Raw genomic sequence first — 27,763 nt, forward strand, 5'->3', positions numbered from 1 at the left:
CGAGACAGGATTTCTCTGTATAACCCTGGCTGTCCTGGAACTCACTCTGTAGACCAGGCTGGCCTTGAACTCAGAAATCTGCCTGCCTCTGCTTCCCAAGTGCTGGTATTAAAGGCGTGCGCCACCACTGCCCCGCCCACGTCTCCTTGTTAAAGATAGAGCTCCACGTATCTGAGGCTGACCTCAAATTTGAAACACTGCAGAGGAAAACCTTAAACATTTGATTCTGTTTCCACCCTGTTGGGCCTGTGTACTGTGCACCACCACACCCAGTTTTACTAGTGTGAAGGGCAGACCCAGGGTTTCGAAAATGCTAGGCAAGCATTCTACAAATGGAACCATCCCCCATCCCCCTCAGCGTCTATTTTGGAGCCTTAGATTAGATGGCCAACGACCCACCTACTTTGCTGTAAGTACCTCTGGTTGGTGCTTTTCACCTGCTGATGGAGGGGAGCTATTGATGTTAGGTCTGAAACCCAGGACAAATAGCTGAGGTGCTTATTTAATGTATCAAAGTGGACCTGGCTGCCAGGTTCTCCCAGCATCCCTCAGTCCCTACCTGTTACAGCTGATTATAGCATTACAGAATCCTTCTGGTAAGCATGCCCCGCATCACCCTCCACCCCAATCCCTGCAAATTTTTCCAGCCCAGGCTCTGAGCTGCCCTTTTCCATATAATCCAGCCATTTTGGTTACCTGTCTCTTTGTCTACTCTTTCCTCTCTTGGCTGATCTCTTGGTTGGAAGCTCCTTTCCCCTCCCCACTCTCATCACATGGCCAGGCTCATGCTCACTCTGGATTTTCCCAGATGTCCCTGCCTCTGACGATGCTCTTCCTTTGATCTCTAATAAACCTCCTTCACCACACCTGGGAGCAGCCAGGTCCTGCCTCCCTTTATTATTTCTTTGTTTTTATTTATCTGCAGGTGTCCTTCCAAGCAGTCCTAAGGCAGGAATTGTAACCTTCTCACCTCTTTTCTGCCACCTCAGCTCAGCACAAAGCCCGGCTTCCAAAATTATGGGCCGAGCAACCAAGAGCTGAAGTCATTGGCTGTTTGGAACCATGGTTGTGAGGCATGCTGGCGTTAAGAAAAGTCCATCCTCTCGGGAGGATGGACTGCAAAGCAGGTTTTCTTGGGGGGCCAGTGGGTAAGGTACGCCTTTCCCAGCTGACGCATCCCTGGTCGGACCCCAGGCTTGGTGAACCAGCATGTACTTAATTTCATTCCTAATGTTGTTAGGCCAGGGCTCCCATCTTAGGGATGGCAAGAGGCAGCCTGTTCATGTACAACTCAGCTTGATACTAAAGTCCACGGTTTTCTTCTCTGCCACAAGAGCAGAGACAATGAAACAGCATTTGTTGTGTCTCTTGGGCTGTCCAAATATCCAGAAATGAGCTCAAGCTGGACTATAGGAAGATTTCTGGTGGATCAATAAAGCCAGCATTTTTTTTTCAGGAACTTGTGAAACTGATTCTCAATTGCTAAAAGGAGTCATTTTTCTTACTTCTGGCAGAAAGGACATAAGGGTTCCACTGGCATATACCTGTGGCTGCATAAGGAAGCCCCTGACAGCTTCCAGGCTCCCCCAGGCCCTAGTCACAGGTACCTTATATATTTCAAAGCCCATGCTATCATCCCAGCCCCTCTCATCTCATCCTTACCCCCCAGTTCCCTTCCAGACACTCATTCTTACTCCCACTTATTCTCTTAGTGTCTCCTGGCAGGTTCCAGTCTCCATCTTTTGCTACCTCACTATTACCCCTGTTCTCTTCTGCTCCCTCACTTCTCTAGCCTTGGCTATGTCCAGTCTGCCCATGTGCCATCTACTTCTCTCTCTCTGGTCTGGATGCTTCCAGATGCATCCTCTCCCTCCCCCCTCCCCTCCCTCTCCCCCCTTCTCTCATCAACAATAAAAACATTAACCAAATCATGAGGCAGGCATCTTGGCAGTTTCTTTACTGTGACCCCTTAACTGCAGCATTTTCCAGAGAAGAGAAATGTGTGTATGTGTGTGAGAGAGAGAGAAAGAGAGAGAAAGAGAGACAGAGATAGAGAGACAGAGTGGGAGGAAGAGACAGAGAGAGAAACAGGGATAGAGAAATATTATCAAGGGAAAGCAACTAATAAAATAGTAAATGTCCTAAACCATTGCTACCATGTTCCCTTGACCTCCATGTCAGATATTATTCTCCCCGCAGAACAAACAGAACTCATCTGCTTTCCCTGAGCACCGATAAATAGAAGACATGGGATGAGGGTATCTAACAAAGACTGAAGTCTCAGGGTCACTAAAGATAAGGCAAAGCAAATCAAGGCCAATGAGACCTGAACAGAAAGCATGCCGGGAAGGAAAGTCTTCATAAAGCTGACAACAATTTGTTTTGAAATCTGAAGGCAGAGAAAATTGCAAGCAGCAGCCTGACATTTTCTGCAAATAGGAAAGAAGAGATGAGCCTTGCAAGGAAGAACAGGGCAGGGTCAAGTGTCTGCCTCTTCTAGAAAGACAGACAGTGCAAGAACCTCTTATCCATGGGTCCCATCTGCCCTGGGAGTAGTTCTTAATGCTTGAAGTGAGCAGGGTGGGGCTCAGATCTTGGTGGGTCTCCCCTCCTTCCTGGCAGAGGAAAGAAAGGAAGGTGGAAAGGAAGCAGAGATCTGGGAGAGGAGGCTACTCTCGAGAGATGCATCTGTAAAATGGGAATAATGACACCTGCTTCACTGAGCCATCAAGCAGATTTAACATGACAACGTGAGTGAGGTAATTACAGAGGATCCAGCATCCTGAAAATACTTACTAAATGGCGGTTGTGATTATTAAGACTCATAGACTTCTGAGGACTGCGATGGTACCACAATGCCAAGGGAAGAAGCACTCAGCTGCCTCTTCTGGAGAGGGAGGAAGGACAAGAGCCTCTTTACCCTGCTGTTCCCGTCTGCCCTTTGTGAGGCTAATGCAGGCTAAAAGCCTTGTCGGGAGCTGAGAATGAGCATGGAAAAGGTTTGCAAGTCCTTCAGGCCTCCTTGCCACCCCCTCTACCATTCCTGAGGCTGGGGCATCTTCTGGGCACAGAGGATGAAGCAGAAGGGATGTAGAGAACCACTGTGCCACCTGGAGTGTTTGGAGACCACCCTGCTGCCTGTTTGTTCAAAAGGCTGTGATTTAGCATCTAGAAAATTTTTACTGAGTGTTTGTGTGCCAGGGATTGCATTGGGCTTTGGGGTATGCAGCTGAAGAAAGAAAGAAAGAAAGAAAAAAAAAGGATGGGGACCAATCTTTGAGAAGATGACATCAAATTTAGCCCAAAGAAAATATCCTATTCTTTTCTGAGTCAGAATACTCCTGGTTACCTTGGCCAAGCATTTGGATGTTTTTGACATCTTTCTTTCTCTCATGCTGTTTATCCAATTCATTGTCAAGTCCTGCTGGCTCCATCTTTACTTTATCAAAAATCTGGACCACTTCTCACTCCTATCACCCTAATCCAGGTCGTGATCATCTCTTGGACTGTTACAGGAGCCTCTGAGATGGTCTTTGCCCCCTCTCCCCATGGCAACCAACATGAATCTCCCAAAACACATGTTCTTATGTCAACCCCAAGTATTCCCACGACTCCTTCTCTTACTTTCTTATGAAAGCAAAGTCCCTACAGTGATCTATAAGGTTGCCATGACCCTGGTTGCTTCTCTAGCCAGCCCCATTTTGTGCTCTGACAGCAGTCACATCTGCTAGAATAAAATGAAATCCACTTCCTGGAAGAGGCAGGGAGCAAAGACAGTGTGGACACCCCCTACTGCTAGCAGGACTTCCAGGAAGTGTAGCACTGTGGTTTCCCCACACTGCGCCCTGGAATAAATTGGCTAACAGCAAGACAAGCGATGAGAGGTCAGAGGTTTCTAAAGACATAATAAAAGACAAAGTGTAAAGATGAGTATAAGTTTCATATAGAAACATGTGCAATACTAACACACCTTAGTATATAAATAGCTCCCATAAGCCTGTAAGAAAAAGACGTGTCACTCAAAACAAAAACAAAAAACAAACAAACAAACAAAAAAAACAGGGGGAAGTCAATGCAAAAAATAATTCACAGGAGAAAATTAAATGTCCTGAATGTATCTAGGAGAGGGGAAAAAAGAGCTTATCTCAACAGGAATCAGGGAGACACACATTTGAACCATAAGATGTTTTCTTTTGCTAATGCAACTGGCAAAAATAAGAAAGATTTGTGATGTGGGACTGAGGAGGCGGCTCAGTAGATTAAGATGCTTGCTTCTAATCCTGATGACCTGAGTTGAATCCCTGGGACCCAGGGAGCAGGAGAGAAACCACTCCTGCAAGCTGTCCTCTCACTGTAGCACATAAACACACACAGAGACAGACAGGCAGACAGATAAGTAGACAGAATATAAAAATAAATGTGATACAGTTTTTAGAAAGATTTGTTATAGAAAGAATGAGTAAGAACTATTGAAATCGGAGTACACATTGGCTCAATCTTTTTGTAATTAACACACTCAATTAAGGTTATCCTTGCTACAACAGCATCTCTAGGGGACAATTTTGTGGCTTTATTTAAGGATAAATAAAGTGTGCGCTGAGCCATTTACTCATTTTCTATGTTGTTCATTTCCATGTTGATGGTCAGCTGGGCTGTTTTTTTCCCGTGATGGTTCTTGGAAGAAACGTGCATGATCTCAGCGTAGTAAGATTTCCTAGGCATCAGGGGCCCTTCCAGTTTTGTGGCACTGTGGCCCGGTAACGTTTGGAAGCCACTGAGCAGCGTGTGTTTTGTTTCCTTGTTTTTCCTGTGATCAATGCTGGAGGTCAGGGTCTGGCCCTTGAATCTTCTTTATGCCAAGTTTTCCTTAATTTTGACATATCTGACCGACTGTGACAGATGATGTTTTTGCTCCTTGTTTTTATGATCTTGCATTTCACCAGAAGTCTGAGGGCAGCCCTGGTACTGAGTAGCAGAGAGCTACCACTTTCAAAGGCAGCATCGAGGGAATGAGCTAAAGTTTTATTTAAATGTGTAATTTAAAAATTTCACAATCTATGTATTTCAGACAGGTTCTCACATGTCCCATATTATGTACTGGGAGAAGGACCTTGAACTTCTGATCCTCCTGCAGTATTTTGTCTTCAGAATGCTGGGGTTAAAGGAATGTACCATCATCTTGCCCTGTTTATGTGGTACCAGGGGTTGAACCTGGGGTTGTATGTGCTAGGCAAACACTCTACCAACTGAGCTACATCACCAGCAAATTTGTGTGTGTGTGTTGGAGTAATTTCCTAACTCTGGATCTAGTAACTTCGTTAATAATGGTGTTTATAACCAAGGTACTCATTGAAAAGAAGAATGATTAACAGTGAAAAATAGAAGAAAACTTTTTTCTTTCCCTTTGTGTTCTCTCTCTCTCTCCCTCCCCCCTCCTCCTTCTCCTCCTCCTCTTTCTCCTCTTCCTCCTCGAGGGTCTTATGTGGTTCAGGTTGTCCCTCACTCTGTATTAGAAGATGTCCTCCTGCCATGCTGGGTTTATGCAGTAGTGGAGATCCAACTCAGAGTTATGTACATGTTAGGCAAGCTTTCTAATCTTATGGAAGAAACTTGAATGCTGGCAGGAGAGTTTTCTCTCTTCTCTTCTCTTCTCTTCTCTTCTCTTCTCTTCTCTTCTCTTCTCTTCTCTTCTCTTCTCTCCTCTTCTCTTCTCTCCTCTTCTCTTCTCTCCTCTTCTCTTTCCTTCTCTTCTCTCTCTTTTAGGAAAAGAAAATTTGTGTGTGTGTGTGTGTGTGTGTGTGTTGGCATATGCTTGCCAGGCATGTATGTGAAAGTCAGATTACAGTTGTCAGGTGTCAGGATGAACTCAGGTCCTCAGGGTTGTGTGTCGACTGCCTTTACTACTGAGCCAAAGGGAGAATTATCCCATCAGGCACATGGGCACTACTTATATAGGGCAGCACTCCTGAGCTAGGTCTCTATGTAGCAACATAGGGCAATCTTAGAAACACATTGATATTTGAGAAAGGCTGGTTGCAAAACAGCATCTACATCAGAATCTTTTTCATATTTAAGGACAAAAGTGAAAGAAAACTAGTAAATAGAACTCTGTGCTCATACATTGAAGTGGCTAATTCATAGAACGGCCTAGAGGGATAGCTGGTTCTAACTACTGAGGGAGGGGCAGGCTTGCCATGTGGAGGAAGTCTCTCTGCTTCTATTTGTGTAGTTAAACATTTGGGTGGGAACTAGGTGTGGCGTGGCATGGCTCATGCCTGTAATCTCAGCTCTTGAGTGGTGGTCGAGGGTGAATCAGAAATTGAATGCCTTCTGGGATCATACTGAGTTGAGATGAAGCTGAGCTACAGAAGACCCAGTCTCAAAAGAAAACAAAATTTTTCTGGCTGGACCTATTAGCACCTGTAATCCTAGCTACTCAGGAGGGAGCATCACAAATTCAAGACCTGCCAGGTCTACAGAGTGCATTCAAGACCAGCCTAGTAAGACTATATCTCTAAATTTAAAGTAAAAATACATTTCCCTGTATATATATAAAATGCCCCATGTCCCATCCCCACTATCTAAAAAAAGTGTAAGCATACTCATATTTGACTAATTTAAAATTCATATAAAAATTAGGTCTTCCATAAATACAGTGGCTCTCCTATACTCTAGCCCCACATGTACCCATTTCACAGATGCAACAGCAACTAGGAATAAGTGTTTTACTGAGGTTTCACATCTGGGGGTATAGAAAAGGAGCCAGTTCTCACAGGGAAGTCGGAGTATTCGCCCTGGAGTGGTGAGTAGGGTCTGCAGCAGTCCTGACTTGTTTGAAGAGTACTGAGCTTCACTGGAGAAACAAACCCTCAGTATTTAAAGGCAACGTGGTCTTAACTGATAACAAACAAATAAGAGTCACAAGTCCACTTAGGTGACATTACCTATAATCCCAACACTGGGGAGGCTGAGGCAGGGGGATCATGAGATTGGCTTTTGCTGCATAACCAGCTCTTTCAGACTGAGTGCTAAGAACTTCACATCCTAATTATAACGCTATTATTAATATAATGAATTTTACTCCCTGCCCTCAACACTATGATCTATGTCATTAGCCTCATCATCTAGGGGGGAAGGTCAAGATGCAGATAGGTTAAGGAGTTCACAGGTAGGAGGTTTGAAAGATGAGGTGAACTAGCCTCACTTCAAGCCCCACTCCTTTAAGGTATCTTTGAAAGGAAGTGGGTCTAAAGGTCTAACTCAGTAAAGTGCCTAGCCCTCTTGAGGCCCTGGCTTTGATTCCCAGCAGCACATAAATGAGGCATGGTGGTGCATGTGTGAAACACCATCACCAGGGAGGTACAGAAAGGAGGGATAGAAGTTCAAGGTCATTCTCCATCGAATTTTGAGCTTGAAGAATGGGCTTTTAGGGACAGTGTAGATGCTAAGGAAGGCCATTGAGGAAGAGAAGGCCTACTATCCATCTCTCTGTTGTCCTGTTGTCCCTTGTGGCCAGGGGCAGCCGATCTTGGCTCTGTATCTAGATGGATGAGCTGCCCTTCTTTCTGCCCTCCACCCCACAGTCCCTCTCCCTGCTCTTCCTCCTCCTTTTGATGGCATCTAAAGCCTCCCACAGGCCTGGCAAGCACCTCACCCCTGAGCTACATCCCCAGGCCTATTTGTTTAGTTAATTTATCTTTACTTGCACATCAATTCATTTCAGAAATATTCATATTCACTAAATCATGAAACCAACCTGGGTGTGCAACAACAGAGGAATGGATAAAGAAAACATGGCATGTGTGAACTAGGAACTTTCTCCAGCTGTAAAAAAAAAAAATTGAATTACTTTGTAGAAAAATTGATGTCGAATCCCATCCACGGAGCTGGAGATACCATAATACCATCAAATTCTTTTTTGAGATACCTGCAGATTACAAAATTTACTATTTCAAAATTATTGGTTCAGTGGTTTGTAGTATATTCAGAAGTGTGGCCGTCACCATTACCTAATTTTAATACATTTTCATCAGCCCCTGCCCCTGAAAAATAAAAGATCCAGATTAGCAACCACTGTATACCCCTCTAAGCATTCCAAGTCCCTTATCTGATTCCTATTTCTATAGATTTGTCCATTCTGGATATTTCAAATGATGGAATCAAACTGTATGTGGCAAATTATATCAGGCTCCCTTTACCTGGTAGAATGCTTTCAAGGTTCACCCATGTGGTAGCATGAACCAGTACTTGATTCTTTTTGGTTTGGTCTACAGAGTCTCGTGCAACCAAGGCTTGCCCTAAACTTGCTACGCAGGTCAAGCTGGCCTCGAACTCTCAGTCCCCCTGTGTCTGTTGCACACAGCTTTAACTTTATACTCTAATAACTGTCCTTTGGAATACAACAACTGTTTTATTTTAAGGAAGTCATTGATACGTGCTTCCTCTTTGCTTTCCTCTAAGCTGTTGGCTAACCCAAGGTTACAATAAATTATGTCTAAGATGTCTTCCCAGGGCTTAGCCTGACTTGTGGATTAGATCCATTTTGAGTTATATTTGTTCTGTGTGAGATAAGGGTGGAATCCCTCTGAAGGTTGACTCCACCCTGCCCCTACCACAACCACACAGAAGGGAGAGTTTGCTTTCTAATCCTAAACAGCAGTTATTAAGGAACGCCAACCTTCAAACCCCAGGCCCAGAACTGAAGAAGTAGGCTTGAACTATTTCCAAGTTCAAAGCTTTTGCTAGTTTAAACTTATCCTTCTATCTGACCTCTCTACAACCAAGTCAGAACACTGTACACATTAGAGATGAAAAATACAAAAAGAAAAAGAAAAACCCAGACTCGGAGAAGCTGATGCATGTCTTGAAGCCACATGGGGACCCACCTGTCCGAGTTAGGATCTGACCTGATGCTTTGAGTATTAGCACAGCCCTGTCCCATATTTATTTTGCTTTGCTTTGGGGCAAGTTGTCATGTAGCCAAGGCCAACTTGCTGTGCAGCCAAGATAGGCCTTGAGCTACTGATTCCTCTGCCTCCACTTCCTAAGTGCTGGGGTTATAGATCTGTGGCCCCACCCCTACTGGCTCTTATTCTTGTATGAACTTGTGCAAGAGATGTCCCCTTTGGGTCTCAGTTTCATCATGGAAAAGGAAGAGAGTTGTGGCTGGAAAGCTTGAGTAATATTTTATAAAGACTTCAAGTATTTAGGGCTAACAGGTTTAATACTTGGGATAACCTTAAGAGGCAGGTAGAGTCATTTCCCAGAAAAAGTCATGGAGTTTCTGAAGCCAGCACCCAAGAATACTGAGCCTGGAAATGTTAGGACTGGGCCAGAAACCTATCATTCTCTTCATAGTCAGTCTATATCCCCAAGTCACCTTTCCCCTTCAAACCTTAATTTTCCTCTCTCCCTGGTAAAAGTCAACACATATCCCTTTCTCATGTGTTGGTCTGCAGAGATATTCATTCTCTGAGTCCTTTGGGTATGGAGAGGGTTGGGAGAGAGAGCAAGGCTCAACCTAGCCTCTAATTCTATATCCTATGTCTCAGAAGAGCTGGGGATATAGAATGGAGATGGCATGGGGGTCCAGAAGAGATAGACCACAATGGATTACTGATGGAATATTTACTGAGCTTCTATAAGATGCCAAACCTTGTTATGGGGTGGGAGGTGGGAGGCTGGAACAGAAAATAAGACAAAAATCCCTGTTCTTAGTTTATAATCTACCAAAGGGAGGAGAGACACAACAAAGCAATACACAGCAACAGAAACAGATATTTGACAGTGGTGGTGAACAGTGGCGATGGCTACCCAGAAGCCTTAAGAGAAGATATTTTGGGTTTGGTTTCCTGCCAAAGCATCAAAAATAATACACCCAAACACAAACGCACACACACACGCGCAATCACAATGGAGAGAAGCCATCGACTCACAGGGAAGAAATAGCTTGTAAGAAAAAAAAAATTAAATGAAGTAATGTGTCGGTGAAAAGGCCAGTCAATGGTATTGGATTCATTTAGTACAGAAGCTTTTATTGTATCCCCATGTGCAATCACGAGCATGGAAAACGCAGTGACATGGTGCATGTATAATCCATCTTCCACCAGTATGCAAGAAGCAGGTGAAAACTTAACTTCTACTCATAGTAGTTATGAAAGTGCCTTGGATCACTTGGTCCTGGGCTTATGCAGCCCCTATAGCCTCGATCTCTCCTCCCGACGCCAGGGTGCGCTGCGCTGCTCCTTAGCTGCATGGAGTCTTGCTCTTCCGAACTTCCCTTCTCACTGCGCAGCGCTTCCGGTAGCGGGCGGAAGCCCGGGCTGGTGGCTGCCGACGCCCGGGTCCCGAGGCATGGTGGGGGCGGGGCCGGGGGAGGTGTGCGCGGAGCAGGCTAGGGCGACCCTTGCCCTGGCCCCATGAGCCAGGACTCGACAGGTGAGGACTTGCCCTTTGCGGCCCGCGAGAGCTCCGCGGCGGGCTCCTCCCCGCATGCTCGCCGGGTCTCAGGAGCTCCGGCCCCCGGCTTTGCCCGGGGAGGCCCCGCCCTGGGCTTTTCTTTCCGGGGGCGATCATGGGCATGTGTGTCTGCCTCTTGGCATTCTTTTCTTGTTTTGGAAGCAGTCGCCAAGAGTGAGGGGACATGTGCACTTGCTCCAACGAGGAATAAACCTTGCGTTCACACAATTAGTGACCCGCTTTAGCCAGGCTTTCGTTTCAGACCGCACCGCACCAAAGCGTCTACCATGTGCCAGCCCCAGGGCTGGAAGAGTATACCGCGGCGACCGAAGTAGATCTGGTTACTTCCATTAGAGAGGGTACAGTTCAACGAGGAGACTCAACCATTAAACACAACCATGCAAGCGACCGTGTAAATTTTAAAAAATGTGACAGATGACTAGCGAAAGAAACAAGAAAAAGATGAGTCCTTTAGGTGGGGTGGTCAGAAAGACTTCCCCCAAACTTGACACTACTAAAGTTGCAACGAGAGAAGTTATGGCGTGGATCGGAGAGAATGTCTTACGGAAAATGAAAGTTCCCCTGTGGTTACCCACGTTAGCCAAGAAGATGGCTTGAGGTATGCCCACCGTTTATGAAGGAAGCTTGCTACGTGTTAAGCACTGTGGTGGGCATACAGAAGTTAAGCGTATACTTGACCCAGAGAGATCACCATAAATATACACATTAGTAAAATACAGAGTTGCAATTGAGTGGCTAGTGTGTTGGGATCTATGTCTCACTAAGTGAAGGAAGGCCTTCAAAGACAGGATGATGAGGCTGATACTGGAGATAGTTCTCAAAGGTGAAGAATTTAGTTTCTACAAAAAGCCAGATAGTAGAGTTCAGTGTGTGATCTGTCACAGTCACTCTGCTCTTTTCCTAGGGCTAAAGTGGCTCTAGGGAATATGCAAATGAGCGAGTGGCTTTCAGGGAAGGGTTCCTTCCAAAAAAAAAAAAAAACCAACCAGAGGTGGTAGTTTAGAGCCCTGACTCCCTCAGGTCTGGAGGCTCTGCAAAGATCTTTATCCATTGGATGTAGCTTGTATGAGGATAAGCTGGAAACAAAAGGATTGCAAAACAATACCCTGACTATATGTTGTATGGGTTTTGTTTGTTTTGTGGTCCTGGGGAATCTGTTATGCTGCTCTTTATGAAAGTCAGACACTACTACCCTCTCCCTCCCCTACCTCCAAGCTTTTGATTTCTCTCTCTCAATCTCTCTCTCTGTCTCTGGATGATTATTGATGTGCAAACCTTCTTTGTTGGCCATTTGTACTTGAATCTGGGTTTGTGGCTATTTGTTGAGTTCTAAGAGTTCATTAAATATGTTAAGTATTAACCCCTTACCAGATATTTGGCCAGCAAATACTTCTGTTCACCCTGTAGGTTGCCCTTTCCCCTTTCCCTGGGGTAGCAGGGTAGGAGGTGGGTAGGGGTTTTGAGACATGGCCTAACTGTGTATGTAGCTCTGACTGTCCAGGAACTCACTATGTAGAGTAGGCTGGCCTCGAACTCACAGAGATCCACCTGCCTGCTGTTGGTCCTGGCCTTATTAAATACCAAGTGGTGTTTGTCCATGTAGGGGACCCTTTGGCTAGATACCTGAGGAAAGCCCTCATAGTCTTCCTGTCTCTGGCACTGATTTATAGACACCCAGAAGTATGCTTCACGGATCTCCTAGAGTTTTCGAAGCCAGGCATGTTGACAAGATTAATTGTGGCAAGTGAAGGCTTATTTTGGAACTCTATTCTCCATTGGCCTGTCTATGCAAGTGTTAGAACTTGGGTTTTTTTTTTATCATTTGATTGATTGATTGATTGATTGATTGTGGTGTAATAGGTTCTGAAAGCAGGAAGTATGAGCTCTACCTGTGTTACTGTCCATATCATCTTAGCTGCTTTTTGCTCTTTGAGATTTCATGCTGCTTTTAGCGTGAAATTTTATGTTTTCAAAAAAAATGCCACTAGGATTTCGATAGAGATTGCTTAAATTTACAGATTGCTTTAATATAACAGCCCAGCAAATGGATATGTGCACATCCAATGTTAACTTTTTTAAAAAGCAAAAACAAACAACAAAAAAAAGGGGAAAGTAGCAAAGTTGACCCTTTGCCTCACCTGTGCAAAGCCCCAGCTTCAATTTTCAGCACCCTACAAGTCAAGTGTGGGTACGTAACTCTTTAACCCTACATTGGAGAGCTGGGGCAGGAGGATCACAGTTGAAGGCTGTCCATGGCTGCCTAGCAAGATCAAAGCCTGCTTGAGCTCCTGTCTCAGAAATAAAGACAAGGTTTCAACCTGCATTAGCCTGACCTTGAACTCAAAGTGATATTCCCTCCTTGGCCTCCTGAGTGGAGGTGGTGGGGTTTTTTTACTGTGTGCCCTTAGACCCTGAGGAGATTTTTGTGCTTTTCACGTTTGATGTACTTGTTGGCTTATTCTTCGAAAATTCCTGTTAGTTTATACTTGGAAGGTATTCTTTGTGTCTTGTATCCTTCCTTTCAGATCTTAAAATTCAAAATGTCAGGGTCACTGTGCAACTGTAATCTCAGAGGAATCCAGGTCACTGTTGTCCTGGAAGCTCTCAGGTTCATATAGAGGTATTAGTATGTTTTGTTCCGTTTTCTTGAGTTCTGCTTTTTTTTCTTTTTCATGCAGAGATGTTATAATGGATCATCATGTTTCCACAATTAAACCTCGAAGAATCCAAAATCAAAATGTCATTCACCGCCTAGAACGCCGGCGCATCAGTTCAGGCAAGGCAGGGACCCACTGGCATCAGGTCCGAGTGTTCCACCAAAATGTCTTCCCCAACTTCACGGTTGTCAACGTCGAGAAGCCTCCTTGTTTCTTGCGGAAATTCTCGCCTGACGGACGCTACTTTATTGCTTTTTCATCTGACCAGACATCTCTTGAAATCTATGAGTACCAGGGCTGTCAGGCAGCAGAGGACCTCTTGCAGGGATACGAAGGGGAGATCTTGTCCAATGGCAATGACCAGAGGTCGGTCAGCATCCGAGGCCGGCTCTTTGAGCGTTTTTTTGTTCTGCTGCACATTACCAACGTCGCGGCCAATGGCGAGCACTTGAACCGGGAGTGTAGCCTCTTCACAGATGACTGCCGCTGTGTCATTGTGGGCTCTGCTGCCTACCTCCCAGACGAGCCTCACCCTCCTTTCTATGAGGTGTATCGGAGCAGTGAGTCAGTGACCCCCAATCCACGGTCCCCCCTTGAGGACTATTCCCTCCACATCATTGACCTTCACACTGGCCGTTTGTGTGACACACGCACATTCAAGTGTGACAAAGTGGTCTTGTCGCACAATCAAGGGCTCTACTTGTATAAAAACATCCTGGCCATATTGTCTGTGCAGCAGCAGACTATTCATGTCTTCCAGGTAACCCCCGAAGGCACCTTTATCGACGTTCGGACCATCGGCCGCTTCTGCTACGAGGATGACCTGCTCACTGTGTCAGCCGTTTTCCCTGAGGTGCAGCGGGACAGCCAGACAGGCATGGCCAACCCTTTCAGGGACCCTTTCATCAACTCCCTGAAGCACCGCTTGCTGGTTTACCTCTGGCGCCGGGCAGAGCAGGATGGCAGTGCCATGGCGAAGAGGCGGTTCTTCCAGTACTTTGACCAGCTGCGCCAGCTGCGCATGTGGAAGATGCAGCTACTGGACGAGAACCATCTGTTCATCAAGTACACCAGTGAGGACGTAGTGACGCTGCGGGTCACAGACCCGTCTCAGGTACGGGAAGCGCTCCCGCCTGGGCGCAGTGCCGCCAAGTCTCGCTAAGCTTGGGCTCACATTTAAAGTCGATTCCATTTTGTCTGGCATCACCTATTGAAATTGGCAAACGGAGGGTCAATGACAAGCCACTGCCACGTGGACAGCCAAGTCTGCCAGATTACTCCTCAGGACATTCTCAGTCCCTGTCCCGTAGGAGCTCAGATGCTGTAGGGTCAGGGTTTAGACCACACAGATGTAATCTCACCTAAACTTGATAAGACTGATTATTGAACCGCACAGGTTCTGGCAGGAGGAATGAGCACTCCATGCAAATCTGGAAGTTCGTAGGGCTCAGTGGTGGAAAGCTTATTCAGCACTGAAAACAAAAACCTACAAATCTGCCACTGCAGCCAGGTATGACGGTGGGCGTACTTCTATAATGCCCACAATCCCAGCAGTGGGACTACAGAGCTTGGGATCCAGGGCAATGAGCTCCAGACCTGTCTTTGTTACCAGACCTTGACTTAAAACGATAAGGAGCAAAAGCCAGGCGTGTTGGCACATGTCTTTAATCCCAGTACTTGGGAGGCAGAGGCAGGCGGATTTCTGAGTTCGAGGCCAGGATAGTCAGGGCTACACAGAGAAACCCTGTCTCGAAAAACAAAACAAAACAAAACGAACAAACAAACAAAAAGATAAGGAGCTGAGTTCAGATTCCTTCTGGAAATCCAGGGAGCCCTAGAAAGCTCTCCACTTCAGTGTGGTCTGAGTAAGAGGCCTACCTCTCTGTATCTTTGGCTCCCTTGCCTCAAGCCAATCCTCCTGTTTTGGAAACAGAGCAGTGAGGTAGATAGTAAACTAGGAAGTCAGTCGATTCCCCCTTCAACGGATACTATACGTTGTTGGGGGTTGACTCAGTGGTTAAAGCAGAACCATTCATTGTAAATGCCAGATGAGTGTGGCAGCCTGCTTGTAATTCCAGAGTTCAGAAAGTAGAGACAATTCCAAGAGCAACCTGGCTCATCTGCAAGCTCTTGAGTTCAGGTGAAAGGCTTACTTTAATGCCTTAATGACTAAGACAGACAGTGGTTGAAGAAGACTAGTAACATCAGTCAACCTTGGGCCTTTATGTGCTCAGGTTTGGCACATAAAATACACACACACACGCGCACGCACCACATATGCATGAGGAACATAAATAATAAATAAATGAATGAATGAATGAATGAATAAGAGCTGGTATACAGGACATCATTTCTAAGCCCTCACCTAACTTGTGGTAAAATATCTTCCAACAGTGACCCCCTCCAAGACAAACAAACAAAAACATCAGCACTTGTATATTCTAAAAGGGGGAAGTGGTCAGATCCGAGTCTATTTTTAGACTCCGCTGTCTCCCCTGTTAATGATGGGTGGTCACTGAGCCAGCACGGGTGAACATCCAGTTCACCTTCTGCATCATGGAAGACAGGTGGGAGAGCCCTTAACTTCTTCCCCTCCTGTCCTTAATTTCCCAGTCTGCTGCTGTAGAGGGAAATCTGGTAAACGTTTGTGTAATCTTACATTCACATAATTATGAAAGATCCTGTTAAAACCCTGATATGATCAAAGTGGTGTCCTGGTCTATAGATGGGCCATGAGTCACTCTTTTATTTAGGTTTCTGCTATAATTACCTTTCTATTTTGGAAGGACTAAGTTGTCTGTTATCACTGCACTAAGATTATCCTTCTTCTTATGCTAACAGGTGACCTATTTTTTTTTTCCTGGTAGTTAGAGTCAGTTATAGCGAGACATGCTGCCGGGGCTGTGCCCTCTGCTCGGAGTTTGAAACTCGAAACCTAGTCTCTGTGCCCCAGTTGCCCTCTTTTCTCCCCTTCCAGTTTAATTTGATAAGTTCCAATAAGGTTAATGAGTAAAAACTGCATCCATAGACAAAGCCTTGGTAATATTATGGGTATTATTCTCAGGTTGTCTCCAGCCTCTTTAATTTGCAGCCAAATTTAATTTCCAGGTGACTGCAAAGTCATGTAAGAGGAGCTCTGGGAAGGACTAATTACTATGAGACAGGTGGGCCACATGGCTGCAGAGATGGGTAACAGAGATTAGAACTTAATCAGAGGAAGGGGAAATGTGAATCCGTGTGTCCTGGACATCTTAGACTCCTGCTGCAAGCTTGCAGATGTAGTTCACAGTGTAGCGTTCACTGTGACAAAAAACTCGAGGTACCCGGAGCTTCCTGTTAGGCAAGGCAGAGCACTCAAGATGTCAAGGAAAAGGCCCAGTCACCCAGGGTTCCATTCAGGAAAAGTGGTGGCTGCCACCTATGGCATTTGAATGCTTTTCAGGTCCCCCACCCCCACCCTCATCCTAATTGGCAGAAATCTCAGATGTTTCTTACAAAAGCTCTTGACTGAAAGAACATTTGTGGAGAAAGAGATGGAAAATGCCTGTCTGATTTTTCATTTGTTCATCTTTAGTATCCTGCGTGGATACAACTTGCCCGGGCAGTTTTAGCACACATTGTACTTAAGGCGTCTCTCTGCATGCTAGAAATATTAAGAGGGAAAAATAAATGCCCCGAAATTGAACTTTCAACTGTACACATAGAAGAGAAAATCATTTTCCAACAGGCAGCCCTGGGCTGCAAATCACTTTCCCAGCAGGAAAGAAAATTAAATCTGGCATTTTTAAAACTTAAAAAAAAAAAAAAAACTTAGGGCAGATTGGGGGACAAGTAGCGAATAAACACTTGGAAGGAAAAATATTGAATTTGCACAGTTTGAAATGGAAGATTGAAAGCCTTTTTATGTATACATGCTGGCCAGCTCGGTAATCCCAGCAGCACAGCGGCACGGGAAACCTGGTGGCATCAAGGTTCTCAACGATGCAGCCAATGCTGCCTCCTCTGTTCCCAGACCTTGTGGAGCCCTGCTCCCTAGCTAGTGCCAAGGCGGAGGTCCCTGAGTGTGTGGTTGGGTGGAGTGCATTTCAGGTGAAGTGGAAAGTTACCTAGGCATGGCCACCCCATTGGCTGCCTCTTTCTGCAGGCCTCCTTCTTTGTGGTATACAACATGGTGACAACAGAGGTGATTGCCGTGTTTGAGAACACGTCCGATGAGCTTCTGGAACTCTTCGAGAACTTCTGTGACCTCTTCCGCAACGCCACCCTGCACAGTGAAGTCCAGTTCCCTTGCTCAGCTTCTAGCAACAACTTTGCAAGGCAGATCCAGCGCCGGTAAGCTGTCCCGCCAGGCCTCGCAGGCTTAACTTGAAAGTGGTTGGTGTTAGGCTGGTAGCCATTTGCTTCAGGACACTTTGTATTCTGTGTGCCCACCTGGCCTTGGTAGGTCTGCCTGTTGCACTGTCATCCTGACGTTTTTCCAGCTCTATTACAACCTGTGCAATAGTTGGTGTATCTTCTGGGTCGTTAGACCACACGTAAGCTGCAGAAAGACAGAAAGTCTGTTTAATGCTATATTCTCAGTGGTGCACTGTCAAGTCCTTAAATATTTGAGGAAGGAGTGATGGAGATCACGTTAGAACTTCTGGTTAATATGGCATGTTGAACACATCCACCTATCTCTGCTCCATTGGAAATAAAGGAATAGAGGGGTGGCCCTTAAGAGCAGAGGAGAAGACAAGCCAGAACTATAGATACGGGTTTGGAAGTAGAAAGCCCACGCGTGGCGTCTAAGAACCTTCTTAGTATATTAGCATGATAGGAGTAGTTCCCTTGGGCTAAAGCCTCTGGGCCTCCTCAGCTTTCATACCTCAATTGCTCTAGCCTTAAGGAGGTAAGGAAAATATCTGGTTTTGGTCCCCAAATAGGCCAGACCACACTGAGCGGATGAATCGGGGCAAGCATGCCTTCTTACTTGTGGGAAAGATGAGCAAACGTAAATGTCCTGCAGTGGCTCCATGCTTGGGCGCAGGGACAGTTGTGGTTAGACAGATCCTGACCCTCATTTACCTCTGCCTTCTCTCCGACACATCTGTCTTCTGCCGTAGTAGCTTCATTCTCTTCTTTTCAGTTTGAAAGCAGGGTCTCCCTGTATAGCCCAGGCTGGTCTTATACCCGTGGTGCTTCACCTTCCTAGTCTTCCTAGTGCACAGGTGTGGACCACTTCCCTCCCTTTTTGGTGGCGGTGCTGGGTCTTGAACCTGAGTGTCTTCTTTCACCATTAACTTTTAAGTTAGCCATTTCCTCAGCGAGTTGCAGAAGGTAGGCGTCCTGGTTTGCTTTCTGTTGTTTTGATAAACACCATGGCCAACAGCAGCCTGGGAGGAACGGATTTATTCCAGCTTCTACTTCCACGTCACAGTCCTCCATCGAGGGAAGTCAGCAGAAAGTCCAGGCAGGAGCCTAGAGGCAGGCACTGACAGAAACCTGACAGGAATACTGCTCACTGACAGGTTTTGTTCTTGGCTCATTCCTAGCTAGCTTTTTGATACAGTCCAGGATCATATGCCCACAGTGGGCTGGGCACGCCTTCATCTGTCATCTATTAAAACAGTTCTCCACAGACACGGCCACAGGCAATGCTTCAGTTGTGGGTCCCTCTTTCAAACTAGCTAGTACAGTGGGTACCCTCAGTGAAGGCACTAAAGAGGCCGGCTCCATGTGGTCAGGAATTTTGATTTCTGTTCACTGTTGGGTCCACACCAAGGCTAGTGTGTTATCAGCTGAGAGGAGCTGCAAGCTCATTTCATGAGCTGAAAAGTTTTTTCCTGCCACTTAAGACTGAAAAGTTATAAATGTGCACTATCTTGAGTAGATTTTCTAAGCTACACAGTCATAGTTTACTTTATTAAAACTATAATGTACATGGAAATTGAAATGATTTTCTGTTTCTTGTGAATACACGGCTCTTAATGCAAAATTGTGTGGTAAGTGTTCTCTAGTAATCTTCATGTAAAAACACTTTTTAGCATAAAGCGTGCAAGCAAACAAAATGGACGCTTAAGACTGGAATCATTTAAGAAGTGCCTTTACCAAAACAACAAATCAAACCAAAAAAAAAACAAAAACAAACACAACCAAAAAAATGGAGAGTAGATGGGGAGGGACGGGGAATGGAATATGGAGTATAAAAAATGAATTACAAATAAAATTAAATTTTAAAAAAAGGCAAAAAAAAGTAAAACAAAACAAAAAGAAGTACCTTTATCCTAAAAGAGACCTCCCTCTATCCCCCTTCCCCCTCCCCCCCAAAAAAAAGGATTAGGAAAGGAAGAGGGCAGAATTGTTGTCACTGAGACAAGTGGAGATGTAAGCAAGGGTGGGCCTAGACTGCAAAGGCTCTAGGAGACCTGAAAAGTCTTAGATTTAGCTGAAGAACTCTCCAAGGGGAAAGAGGGAGTGAGGGCATAGCAAAATGGAAAAGAAAAGAGTTAAAGAAAAATTGGGAGCATTTGCCCTAGAGTTCTGTATCTGCTGTTCCTGAGAGAGAGAGATTGAGGGCCAAAGAGGTAGAAACAATGTGAGTACTTCCTAACCTGGATGGATAGAACTTTCTAGATTAGCAGGATCATCCATGACTATTGGAACCAACTGTTAAACTTTGAGGAAATTTTGAAAGCTGATTATTAAACATAGCCATTACTAAGCTGTAATTACTCCTTTTGACATTATCCATGGTTTTTTGTTTTAATTTTTTTTTTACTAGATATTTTCTTTGTTTACAATTATCCATGTTTTTGAGGTTCTGTTATCTGGATGCTAGATGCTGCATAGTACAATGCTATGGCTCGTCTCCAGCTGTGTTTGATGATGTTAACGCCGGTGCCATGAAATTGGCCTCAGCAGGAAGCTTGATACCACAGAAACTGGCAAATGCTACAAATTATGCCCCTCCCCCTGCCAAGAAAAACCACCCACTTTCCCAGCATTCTGGTACTTAGCATAGTCAGTGAGAGAAGGCCCACATGCCGTACAATTTTGAAACATTGGAGATAAGGGTAAATTATAAAAACTTGGAGTAAACTTACATTTCACATGCAAAAATGTTATTAGAATGCTGTCAGATTGGTCAGTGACAATGCTAAATGCTTCGATGTTAAGATCTTGCCTTCAAAATTTTGTGAAAAGGATTATTTCAAGGCCTTGGGAATGTGTTTAGTACATTCAGTGGGCTCTGGATTCAATCCTTTCTCTACCTGTAGAGCTATCCAAAAGTAACTCTCTCTGTCTGTCTCTGTCTCTCTCTCTGTCTCTCTCTCTTTCATGAGAAGAGCTGACCAGGCTGCCCTTGAACTTACAGTTCTTCTGCCTTGGCTTCCGGAATGCTATAATTACAAATTCCTGTTCCTGGTGAAAAGGATGATTTCTCATGTAGAATCCTGTATTCAAATAGAATAGAACAAAGATATTTTCATGTCTGTGAGACTAAACAATAAAATCACCTTCTATGTATCTTTTTGAGGAAGCCTTTGGAAAATACATGTCACCAATAAACTGCAAAGGAATGGGTTTTGGGCACCAGGGCGAGTCAGAGTTCTGAAGGGGCTGAATAGGAAGCTCCAGGGTCACAGGTCACAGGTCACAGGTCAGCCTTGAAGGATGTGGTGAAGTGAAGGATCCAGGAAGGAAGTGTTACTGGAAAAGGCGGAGCTGGAGCGGTATCTGGTGGGTCTGAGTGTATCATCACTGCTGTTCTGGTAGAGGTGTCAATGGTATGGAAGTGGAGTTATTGAAGGAGACCAGGAACTACCCAGGGCTAATCAGGATGATGGATGATATCAGAAGAAACAAGAGCAAGCCTAAAAGCCGTTGAGGCCTTTGAAGGACACTAATGAGGTTAGGTGGCTGGATTTGAGAGAGAAAGGAGCAGTAGTTGGACATAGGGCCAGAGACACAAACGATTGGCTGTTCTACAACTTCAGGTGGTCCAGAGTAGTGGCAGATGATACTGGTTTTATCTCTCGCTCTCTCTCCCTCCCTGCCTCTGTCCACTAAGGACTGACCCTGGAGGCCTCTTGTATGTTTGGCAAGTGCTGTGTTGCTGAGCTCTATCCCCAGCCAGGTTTTTACACTTTTATTTTAAGGAGGTCTTACCAAGTTGCCCAGGCTAGTCTGATCTTGTTCTTGAATTTTCAGTCCTGAAAAATCTGTGTCCCAAATAGTTGGAATTACAGACCCATGTCACTAAACCAGATGGTTTTCCTTAATTTAAACCTGAAGTAATAATGGCATGTTTGTGTGTTGATGGGGCTGATCCGGGAGAGTATCCTGTCTAGAGGGCATGAGATCTGCCACCCAAATAGAGAGATTGGAGTGCTGTGCAGGGACAGATGCTCTGTGTTTGTCAGTGACAAACTAGGGGGAGATGAGGTTACCATGGAAGAGAGTGGGAGGCAGGCTGGACTGTGGAAGTTCAGATGAGTACCCTCCCACATTGAGAGCCTGTGTGGCTTTGTGGCCAAAGGTTGGAGTGAGCATTACTTTCAGTTTTCTCCAGCCACAGGCATAGAATCAGGAGAGAGAGCTGAACTTCACTGGCGTTCTTCTGGAAAGCAGAATTCAAGGTTGTTGAGCATGCAGGTGATGGAGCTGTTTCACAATTGACTATGACTTCTAAGATGCCTAAAGAAGAAAGCGGACTTAATGGGTGTGTGAGATGGAAGAAAATGTTGGGGAGCTAGGAGAGGATGGCTGGAACATGGGATGGTCACCTGGAGTGCAGTGCTTGCAGGGTGAGGCGAGGTCATTGAAATGCAGGGCAGAGACTGAGGGGAAAGCCAGGCTAGGCTATGCTGTTAGAAGCATCTTCACCAAGAATTTTGGAGTCATCCAGAGTTAAGAGATGTTAGTTGGACAGAATGACACAGCTAAGAAAGAGCTAAGAACTGCAGAGTCCAGAGATGGCTTCTTTATATTTCCGGCAGTGTGGGCTGGGAGAATGGAGATCAGGTGGGTGCTGCTGAGGAATAGGGGCTGCTTCAATGTACAGAGCCTGCAGGCTGTCCTAGAGGCTCTGTGGTCAGCACACAGCCGCGAGCCAGCGCCTAGCGTGTGCCCATCACTGGTAGCAGGGACAGAGAAACAGCTCCATGGTGTCACCTGTAAGTAGCCTGAGGAGTTCCCTTATCCTGTGGGGACCTTTACTGCAGATCCATGGCATGGCTACAGAAAAGAGTCTCAGGATGTGGCAGAATCAAAAGTTATTAAAGGGCTGGAGAGATGGCTCAGTGGTTAAGAGCACTGACTGCTCTTCCAGAGGTCCTGAGTTCAATTCCCAGCCACCATATGGTGGCTCACAACCATCTGGAACAAGACCTGATTTCCTCTTCTGGTATCTGAAGACAGCTAAGCTACAGTGTACTTACATATAATAAATAAATCTTAAAAAAAGGGAAGTTATTTAAAAAACATTTCGGACAGATTTAGGAACAAGGGTTAGCAGAGAGGCACTCGGGGAAAGGTGAGCTATGCCCACGGGGACCTGGGCTCTCAGATGATAGTTGCGGTTAAATGTCTAAATAGCTATAGAAGCTGGTTTGGGGGACGTGTTGCTAAGGAACCTTTCTGTTCTGGTGAGTGAGGTTTAGGGTGGTTCCAGAGAGCACTGAACAGGAGTATAACTGAGAAAACTCGTTGACAAGAGCAGTGGGGAAGTTAGGATTTTAATTGTTTGTAAAATAAAATCACTGTGTGTGTAGAGTGTGTATGTGAGTGTGCATGCATGTGCCCTGGCACATGTAGGATGTCAGAAAACCACTTTTGGGAGTTGGGTATCTCCTTCCACTGTGGGACCTGGTGGCTGAACTTAGGCCAGGTTTTTGGGCTTGTGTGGCAAGCACTTTCACCTGGGGAGCTCTTTGGATTTGAGGCGTGATGTGAGTTTTAAACTGCGGCAGCTGCTGAGAAAGCCTTCCTTACTGGTGCTTTGTTTTAGGTTCAAAGACACGATTATAAATGCCAAGTATGGAGGGCACACGGAGGCTGTACGCCGACTGCTAGGCCAGCTCCCCATCAGTGCCCAGTCTTACAGTGGGAGCCCATACCTGGATTTGTCTCTCTTCAGCTACGATGACAAGTGGGTGTCAGTCATGGAGCGACCCAAGACTTGTGGAGATCACCCAATCAGGTACTTTATCACTACCACAGCTACAAACTGCTTGAAGTGAGAGGCCCCATGCTCCCCGCTCTCCTCTTCTATAGCATAGGTCAGTGACTCTTCCCCTCTCTCTTCTATAGCATGGTTCAGTGACTGAGGCTTCCTCTCTCTCTTCTATAGCATAGGTCAGTGACTGAGGCTTCTCTCTCTTCTATAGCATGGGTCATGACTGACTCTCTCTCCTGTGCTTCTGATGGATGGAAAGAGCAGGCTGTCTGTGTTGTGTGGTGAGAGTTTGGATCACTTAGGTATTATTCTAGCCCCATGAATAAAACTTTTATTCAGATAAATGCTGTCTGCTTTTAAAAGTGTTCAAGGAAGCCTGGCATGGTGGTACACACCTTTAACCTCAGCACTTGGGAGGTAGAGACCGGTGGATCTCTGTCTGTCTTTTGAGTTTGAATCTAGCCTACAGAGTGAGTTCAGGACAGCCAGGGCCATACCAAGAGACCCTGTATTGAAAACAACAAACAAAAAAGCAAAAGCATCCAAGAAAAGGAGCTGTAATTTTCATTTTTAATATCCTAATGACATTCTATCACAGATTTTTGTATCTAGTATATCTTACTCAAGTTATTTTATCCAATTTTACTTAGTAGAAAAAGCAGAGATAATTTTTTACTGCTGGAATCTTTTTTTTTTGCGTTTTAAAAATATTATTTATTTATTTATTTACTTTATGATTTGAGTACACTGTAGCTGTCTTCAGATCCACCAGAAAAGGGCATCAGATTCCATTACTGATGGTTGTGAGCCACCATGTGGTTGCTGGGAATTGAACTCAGGACCTCTGGAAGAGCAGTCAGTGTTCTTAACCACTGAGCCATCTCTCCAGCATTTTTCTTTTAAGATTGTCTGATGAGTATGAATGTTTTGCTTGCTGTGTGTATGCACACTCTGTGTGTGCCCGGTGCCCACAGAGGTCAGAAGAGTGAGCCAGATACCCTGACTTGGAGTTCTGGTTGGTCGTGAGCCACTGTACTGGGAGTTACAGGTGGTTGTGTGCTACCATGTGGACGCTGGGAATTGAACCCAGGCTCTCTGTTAGGGCAACAAGTACCCTTAATTACTGAGCCATCTGTCTTTTCACTCCTACTGCTGGATTTTTAAGGCAGGTTCGAGGCCAGCCTGGGATGTGAGACCCTACCTCAGAACAAACACACATTTGATAATGTCACCAACCATCTAATTAGTATTCCCTGTGTTGCTTGAGAATATTATTTGCACAGTTCCTTTGCCTCGTGTGCTAAACAAGGCTCATATACATGTGGCTGCTAGCCTTAAACCTTAGGTTTGCTTTCCTCTTTATTTTTCTTGCAATGAAATCATTGCTCATCACCAACACATTCATCCTGTAGTCTTTCTCACACCTGGGCTCTGTCCATTGCATGCTGGGAGTTGTATTTATGGTGTTCCTCAATCCTCCTGCTTTCCTATAAATTGGTAGTTAGATTTAGAGGCACAGACAACTCACTTTAAATTATAAATCCATGTGTGTTGGGAACTATGTGGGTAGGTTAATGTGCTTTTTGTGCATAAAAACACATAATGGGCCTCATTTGATACAGCCAAACAGATTCATTTTGGTCCTTGCTGACAAAACTTCCTGCTTTTCTAGTTTGAAAAGATGAGCCCCAGTAACAGGCCTGTTGTCATAGCTATGACAGAAGAGGCTTCTCTTGTAATTTACTTAAAATGAGACCTGGAAGGACATTGAAGACATCTGAGGAGGTGGTGTTGCCAGGCACGGTCACTGTCTATGTCACTGTGGTTTTGCCAACAAGTGTGTTTGTGCACATTTTCATCTGTAGCATCAGTCACAGGAGGCACCACAGTTTGCTGAGTGCTTTAACTGCAGGGGTGTCTTCCACTGGACTACCCAGTCTCCATACTGACACTGGGCCATTGAGTGGATGCACCCCATTTACCCAGCCTCCTGCCCATCTCTTTTTATGCATTTTTATATTACAGCAGTTTTGATAGTGTCAATCATTTAAATTAAGTTCTGAGGGTATGAATTCTTAGGGATTGGGTTATTTTATCAAAAAGTATGAACACCACTGAGCTCAGGGGTGGCACATTTCCCTGGTATGTGCAAGGCCCTGGGTTTGAGCCTCAGCTCTGCAAAATAGTAATAGTAATAAAAAGTGTAAGTATCTTTATATTTGTTTCTCTGCTTTCCAGAAAGGGTAATCAGAGCTTTGTAGTTATTATCTTCGAGCCTGTTCACCATCTCTAGTTTCCCAAACCACAAGTCATTCAGAAACATCTTTTGCTTCATTGTATCACACGGAGACTCCCAAGCTCACCCACTCACCATTCTCTATTCCTGAGTGCCCTGCTGCTGCGCTGCCTCCTAGCATGCCATGTGATTGCTATATGTGAAAAGCGACAACCTTCAGAGAGAATGCATTTCATTTTTTAGTGTTTTATGTATTGAGATGTACTCATGGAGCCTAGGCAAGCCTCAAACTTGCTGTGTAGCCAAGGTTGGCCTTGAGCTCTTGACCTTCCTGCCTCTGCCTCCATTGTGCTAGGATTACAGGCATGTGCACTATACCTGGTGTGAGAATTTGTCCTTAAAACTGAGAATCTTCAAGATTAGCCCAAAATGGCACTATTATGTAGTCTCTGCTAGCCACTGCTGGCTGTTGGGTACTTACTGTGAGATGAGGCCAAGCTGAGACATGTGTAGGTGTACAGTAGCTGGTTATTTCAGATATATTAAATTAAATTAAATATATTACAAGATAAATTCTACTTTTTTGTTTTGCTTCTTTTTACAATGTGGCTCTTCGGAGATTTAAAGGCACACAGGAAGTTATGTATGCTGTTAGTATTTCATTTCTAATGCCAGCTTAGACATCTTTAGGCTGGAGCTTCTGCAAGTGGGAGGTTATAATTTGGAGTCTGATTCAGGGCCACTGTGAGAACTGAGCGGTGACTAAGGTCAGGAGTTGACTTTACAGTCACTGATGAGATGAGTGGCTTGAGGGTCTGCTGAGCTGGGCTTGCTGCAAGAGGCAGTCTCATTTATCCGATGAACTCTCTGTCTGCATCCCCTGCTGGCTAGATTTCAAGGTGGCAGTGATAGCAACATCGTGTCCCTTTTCTGTTTAGGTTCTATGCCCGGGACTCTGGCTTGCTGAAGTTTGAGATCCAGGCGGGCTTGCTGGGCCGCCCCATCAACCACACAGTGCGACGCCTCGTGGCCTTCACCTTTCACCCCTTTGAGCCATTTGCCATTTCTGTGCAGAGGACTAACGCAGAGTATGTTGTCAACTTCCACATGCGACACTGCTGCACCTAGTCACCTTATTACAATCGTGCTGTCCAGGACTTTGCCCCTGCTTCGCACAGTGGGCAATAAAGCAAAAGCTCCGAGCTGCCGTCGGTGTTCCAGACTGGTGTGCCTCCCCTGCCACAGAGCCTGAGACAGAGGATGGGGTGCAGCCTGGTGGGACTCTGTTTTCCTCTTACCCAGATGATCAGTTTTCGTGTCGTCTCGCTTTTCCCTGTGGGAACACCTAGCATTAAATCCATTATATTTTGTTTACTTAGCATTTTATGTCTGTGGAGATAGAAGCATTCACACCTTTCCGCCTTGATGTCACTCTTCGAATTATGGTGTGAAGCTGGCAGCAGGTAAATCATGTTTACTCTGGAAACTACGGACTCCTTTCCATTCCCTCAACAGACAGGGCTGGCTTTATAAGAGAAAATAAAGGCTTGGTATTTTCGTAGGACACTGTCTCTTCCTTGATGTTTCCCTCACCCCGGTGCTTTTTCCCCACTTGGTAGAGAGGGACTGAGAGAGAAGCGACAGGCAGGCCCTGGATGCGGCAGCTGCTCCTGTGTGCTAAGTGGCCAGTGCCCTTGTCAAAGGCAGTCATTTGTCTCCTTCCCCAGGGCTTTCTGCTGGTAATTGTTAGCCCCGGAGAGGTGGGAGTAATCACACAGCCTCATGTGGAAGCATGCTCACATCTGCTGCCCGTGTCACGCTGGTGGGAGAGCATGCAGCCCTGTGAGGCTTGGCAGAAACAAACACCGTGTAGCACGTACTGTCCTCTGAGTAGCAGAAGCTGAAAGGCTCCAGGTGTCCCTAAACAGATCAAACTGGTTGTCCCCGGGTGCCTGAGCTCTCATAGCTCTCCTGTAGCCCCCTGCTGGCACCAGACTGCACCCTTCTGTCACATTGTCCACCAGGCTCCTCCAGAGGGCCTGTAAGCCTGTTTCTATCTCATTTGCATAATGTTCCCCTGTCATAATGTAGTCAGCTTGTTTAGAAACATCTGTCTCAGAAGGTACCTCTGAAATGTTTTGTACCAAAGCAATCTAAAAGGAGCCACGGATACAAGCAGCTGGGTCCCATATGCCTTCTGCTAGTCAGACTTTTCTGGGAACTCTAAGAAAT

At 45.4% G+C, this 27,763-nt stretch overlaps 1 protein-coding gene across 1 annotated transcript; it reads left to right on the forward strand.

The window, feature by feature from the left end:
* The first annotated feature begins 10,314 nt into the window (after nucleotides 1-10,314).
* Det1 (DET1 partner of COP1 E3 ubiquitin ligase) lies at nucleotides 10,315-27,093 on the forward strand. The gene is made up of 5 exons (XM_021167544.2): nucleotides 10,315-10,437; nucleotides 13,158-14,250; nucleotides 17,281-17,468; nucleotides 23,128-23,319; nucleotides 26,470-27,093. The coding sequence occupies exons 2-5, from the start codon at nucleotides 13,168-13,170 to the stop codon at nucleotides 26,657-26,659; spliced, it is 1,653 nt and encodes a 550-aa protein (XP_021023203.1). The 5' UTR covers nucleotides 10,315-10,437; nucleotides 13,158-13,167; the 3' UTR covers nucleotides 26,660-27,093.
* Nucleotides 27,094-27,763: the final 670 nt, after the last annotated feature.

The sequence above is a fragment of the Mus caroli genome, unplaced genomic scaffold (genome assembly GCF_978045245.1).
Source record: "Mus caroli unplaced genomic scaffold, Mus_caroli_1 scaffold_8, whole genome shotgun sequence".
Classification (NCBI taxonomy): domain Eukaryota; kingdom Metazoa; phylum Chordata; class Mammalia; order Rodentia; family Muridae; genus Mus; species Mus caroli.

What these genes read in the sequence shown, in the direction of transcription:
- Det1 (XM_021167544.2), top strand. Translation starts at nt 13,168, where the DNA reads ATGGATCATCATGTTTCCACAATTAAACCTCGAAGAATCCAAAATCAA. An exon ending in GGGTCACAGACCCGTCTCAG is followed by an intron (nt 14,251 to 17,280) that starts GTACGGGAAGCG and finishes CTCTTTCTGCAG; the next exon opens with GCCTCCTTCTTTGTGGTATA. An exon ending in TGTGGAGATCACCCAATCAG is followed by an intron (nt 23,320 to 26,469) that starts GTACTTTATCAC and finishes TTTTCTGTTTAG; the next exon opens with GTTCTATGCCCGGGACTCTG.